The sequence below is a fragment of the Zingiber officinale genome, chromosome 10B, assembly GCF_018446385.1.
Source record: "Zingiber officinale cultivar Zhangliang chromosome 10B, Zo_v1.1, whole genome shotgun sequence".
NCBI lineage: Eukaryota > Viridiplantae > Streptophyta > Magnoliopsida > Zingiberales > Zingiberaceae > Zingiber > Zingiber officinale.
The window spans coordinates 89768946-89773437 of record NC_056005.1 but is presented as its reverse complement, the minus strand read 5'-3'; the positions used below and the strand labels follow the sequence as shown (position 1 = coordinate 89773437).

General features: G+C 49.8%; 2 protein-coding genes across 2 annotated transcripts; both read left to right on the top strand.

Moving 5' to 3' along the window:
* Positions 1–1088: 1088 nt before the first annotated feature.
* On the top strand, positions 1089–2659 carry LOC122029737 (peroxidase 31-like). Its single transcript, XM_042588853.1, has 2 exons — positions 1089–2134; positions 2225–2659. Exons 1-2 carry the CDS (start codon positions 1440–1442, stop codon positions 2550–2552), a joined length of 1023 nt encoding a protein of 340 aa, XP_042444787.1. The 5' UTR covers positions 1089–1439; the 3' UTR covers positions 2553–2659.
* Positions 2660–2914: 255 nt separating this feature from the next.
* Positions 2915–4197, top strand: LOC122029736 (metalloendoproteinase 2-MMP-like). Its single transcript, XM_042588852.1, has one exon. It carries the CDS (start codon positions 2915–2917, stop codon positions 3986–3988), a length of 1074 nt encoding a protein of 357 aa, XP_042444786.1. The 3' UTR covers positions 3989–4197.
* Positions 4198–4492: the final 295 nt, after the last annotated feature.

The window sequence follows — 4492 nt, the reverse complement described above, 5'->3', positions numbered from 1 at the left end:
ACGTTTTTTCAATTGCCTTATGAAAAGACATGTCAGGAAAGTGCCTCTGACACCATACCTTAATAGGGTATGCAAATCCCGGATATGACAATAGAAGCTTTCGTCGTACGATTTGCATATTGACTATGCCCTGTTATGAACAACATTATCTCCCAAAGGGATAATACGGAATATGGGAGGGATCCCCCTTCTTGGCCGAGTGGGGGAGCCGCTCGGCTGGGATTCCCTACCCAATCGATCTCGACTGCTCTTCTCCGTAGTACCTTGATTCGGCAGATTGTTTCTTGCCCAACCGGGCATGCGCTACAGTCGTCATAACATTCCCTTGGTCAGTTGTGAGCCTCTGATGTACTTCCTGTAGTGACCCTAACCGGACACGTAGTCCACTCATATAAGCCACCTAGCCGATCAGACCCTTCAGGCCCGATCGACAATTGACGTTGACTTCCGCTCGACTAACTTTGGTGGGCCTATTAATTCTCTAGTGTTGTTCGTTTTAACTTTGACCTTTACGTCGATTGCTAGTCTTATATTTTACTTATATTTGATAGGTACCTTTTACCAACTCCATCAAAAGAGAAAAAAAAAAAAAATAAAGGTAAGACAATGTTTGCTTTTCATAAAGTTTTGCAAAGTAAAAAATATTTAATTTCAATAATTTTTATTGACAAGCTTCTATGTCTTTGATAGATAATGTTTTAGTGATAGGGCGACCTCCATAGGTAACCAAATTTAAATTTTAAGCAGGGTATATGACATTTAGAGAATTTAAAAATTTTCTCCGTCAAAATTCACATGTGCTTTCTTATTTTTTTCTCATAATTGTTGATAAATTTTTTTTAAGATCATACTTGTCATCTTTATAATTAATTGGTTTATATATAAGTAATTGGTTTATAAAAATTGAATACGTAGATTATCAAAGTATCTCTCTGGAGCTTATTCATAGTACGAATTTTGTTTGATATCTAAAAATTAAATATTTAGATTAAACAGGGTCATTGAGAGCGAGTGTATTCATCTTTTACCATCTTAATATAATTTTAATACATAATTGGTTAAAAGATAACAAACTTATTCTCATATGATAAAGCATAAAGCTTAATTTTTCATAGACATATGCCCTCATCTAAATGAGCATAATTTTATTTTTACTACTATTGATAGGACTTTAAATACTCTAGCTCAAATTCAAATTTATCTCCTCCTCCCCTTTTCCCTCCTCCTTTAGCCGTCTTCCTCCTCTCTTTCTCTCTTTTTTTGCTCTCTTGTTTTCCACCTATCCACTCCTCCATTCTCTCGCAGCCATTCTCTTCTCCTCCATTTCCTCTCCGCCCTCCTCCTCTCCCTCTTTCCCTTTCTAAGGAAAGCAGGGCGGTGGATCACCGTCGTCGTCCGCGTTCACTGTACAGTTCGTAATATTCGTTCCCCCGCAGCCCATGAGCAACAAGGTCGGAGTCATTAGCATGGCGGCCACGGCGGTGGCCTCGGCCTCGGTGCTCCTCCTCTTCTCCCTCGCCACTCCTGCCTCCGCCAAGCTCTCCACCGCCTACTACCGGGAGACGTGCCCCAAGGCGGAGCAGATCATATCGGACGTGATCACCGGCAAGCAAATCTCCACCCCGACCACCGCCGCCGGCACTCTCCGCCTCTTCTTCCACGACTGCTTCGTCGGCGGCTGCGACGCCTCCATGCTCATCTCCACCAACGTATTCAACCGCGCCGAGCGCGACGCCGACGAAAACATCTCCCTCCCCGGCGACGCCTTCGACACCGTCACCCGCGCCAAGACCGCGCTGGAGCTGCAGTGCCCCGGCGTGGTGTCCTGCGCCGACGTGCTCGCGCTGGCCACTCGCGACCTCGTCGTCACCCTCGGCGGGCCGTTCTACACCGTGCGCCTCGGCCGCAAGGACGCGCTAGCCTCAACTGCCGCCGCCGTCCCCGGGAACCTGCCCAGCCCCAACATGACCATGGACCAGCTCATCCGCGTCTTCGCCAAGAATAAGATGACGGTACAGGATATGGTGGCGCTCTCCGGCGCTCACACCGTCGGCTTCTCCCACTGCAGCCAGTTCGCCTCCCGCATCTTCGGCCACAACGGCACCGGCGGCCACGACCCCACGATGAACTCCAAGTAACACAAAATCCAAATCCAACCCCAAATTCAAAAGTCAACGAATTGACTTTCAATTCCGGCTAAATCTCCGTTTCGTTGGATCGAAAGGTACGCGGAGGAGCTGCAGAGCGCGTGCGCGAACTACCAGGAGGACCCCACCATCGCCGCCTTCAACGACGTGATGACCCCGGGGAAGTTCGACAACATGTACTACCAGAACGTGCTGCGGGGGCTGGGGCTGCTCGCCTCCGACGCGGCGCTGGCGGCGGACAAGCGGACGCGGCCGCTGGTGGAGCTCTACGCCGCCAACCAGACCGCCTTCTTCAGCGATTTCACCCGCGCCATGGAGAAGCTCAGCCTCGTCGGCGTCAAGACTGGCAGAAAGGGAGAGATCCGCCGCCGCTGCGACGAGTTCAACAACCTCTCCTCCTCCTGATCAAAAGCAAGCTTTACTAATTTTGTATTGACGATAGTTTGTTGCCTTCGTGGCTTCTTCTTCCTCTCCTCTGAATTTTTCGTGTGATGAATATTCATGTTCTTCTAGATGTTACGAGTCCATCACGCCATCTAGTATTCAAATCCTCCACTCAAAGCAAACTAGATCAGCAGTTGACCAACGTTTCCAGAATCCAAGCTTTGACCTGAGAAACTTCTCGGCGTGATCTATCTAATTCAGCAATACGCAGCCATCTCAGAGGACTCTGTCAAAGTTGTTTGATCTATTCTAATCAGTGATTTAAGGCTCAGCGATCGTCTAAATTAGACATTAATTCTTCGATTTCTGTGGTCTTTCTGGCCATGACTTCCTCAACCTTCCTCTTCCTCTGCGCTGCCATCGCCGGATTCATTCTCCTTCCGGCTTCTGCCTTGTTCCCGGCTGGCTCCCCGGCTGCTAGCTTCGTTTCCAACCCTTGGCTCCCCTTCAAAAATTTATCCGGTTGTCGTCACGGCGACGACCGGGCCGGCCTCGCCGCCCTCAAGGACTACCTCCGGCACTTCGGCTACCTCTCCCCGTCCAATTTCACTGACGCCTTCGACGACGCGCTCGAGGCCGCCATCCGCACTTACCAGCGCAACTTCGGGCTCAACGTCACCGGCGAGCTCGACTCGGAAACCGTTTCCCAGATCATCACCCCTCGCTGCGGCGTCGGCGACTTCATCAACGGCTCCTCCGCGATGAACGGCTCCTCGGTCCACGGCCGCAACCTCTACTCTTACTTCCCCGGCACGCCCCGGTGGCCCTTCTGGCGGAGGAGCCTCACGTACGCCATCGTCTCCACCTCCGACGTCTCCATCGACCGCGCCGTCTTCAGCGAGGTCCTGGCCAAGGCCTTCCAACGGTGGGCCAACGCCACCACGCTGACGTTCACGGAGACGGAAAACGAGGCCGAAGCGGACCTCCGGGTTGGCTTCTTCCTGGGTTCGCACGGAGACGGGGAGCCGTTCGACGGGCAGCTCGGGACGCTGGCTCACGCGTTCTCGCCGACGGACGGGCGGCTGCACTTCGACGCGGCGGAGGATTGGGTGGCGCAGGGGGACGTACGGCAGGCGGATTCCGACGCGGCCGTGGATTTGGAGTCAGTAGCGGTGCACGAGATCGGGCACCTGCTGGGGCTGGGCCACTCCACGGTGGCGGAGGCGATCATGTACCCGTCGCTGAGGACCCGGACGCGGAAGGTGGTGCTGGCAAACGATGACGTAGAGGGAATTCAGAGCCTGTACGGAAGTAACCCCGACTACCAGGGCAGTTCACAGAGCACGCCGGGATCGGAGGGTGCCACGGAGACGAACGGCGGAGGAGGGGCGGGGAGAGGATGGGGATGGGGGTGGCTAATTTTGACCGCTGTGGTCATCAGGCTGTGGTTGGACTGAGGACGGGTCGTGGTCGTTGGACATTTTCTATTTTACCCGCTTTTTTGCCCTTTTTTTTTATTTTCAGAATGATACACACATTATTGTTTATTTGATTAGACACCGCACTCGTAGTCAGATGTACTCTGTGATCTTATATATACGTATCCACACTGTACAGCTGTACAAAATGCATTATTGTGAAGTCTCTTCATTGTTTTTTATTATTATTGATTAATTAGGATTACTTAAATTATTAGTTAGGATAATTATAACTCATAATAATTTTAATTAACCATAGCGAAAGGATGAGGTCAATTGACCTCTTATCTCATAGTAATATTATATGGGCAATTTATTAATAACCATTTAAATTTAAACCTAGTGAACTAAATTTTTTTAGCAAATTACTGAACAATATAATTAAAGTTATCGAATATTCAAATCACATAGGTAGATTTTAAAATTATCAAATTATGTATCTAATTTCACTTTTATCTCTTAGTATTCGCTTGTGTCTACTCC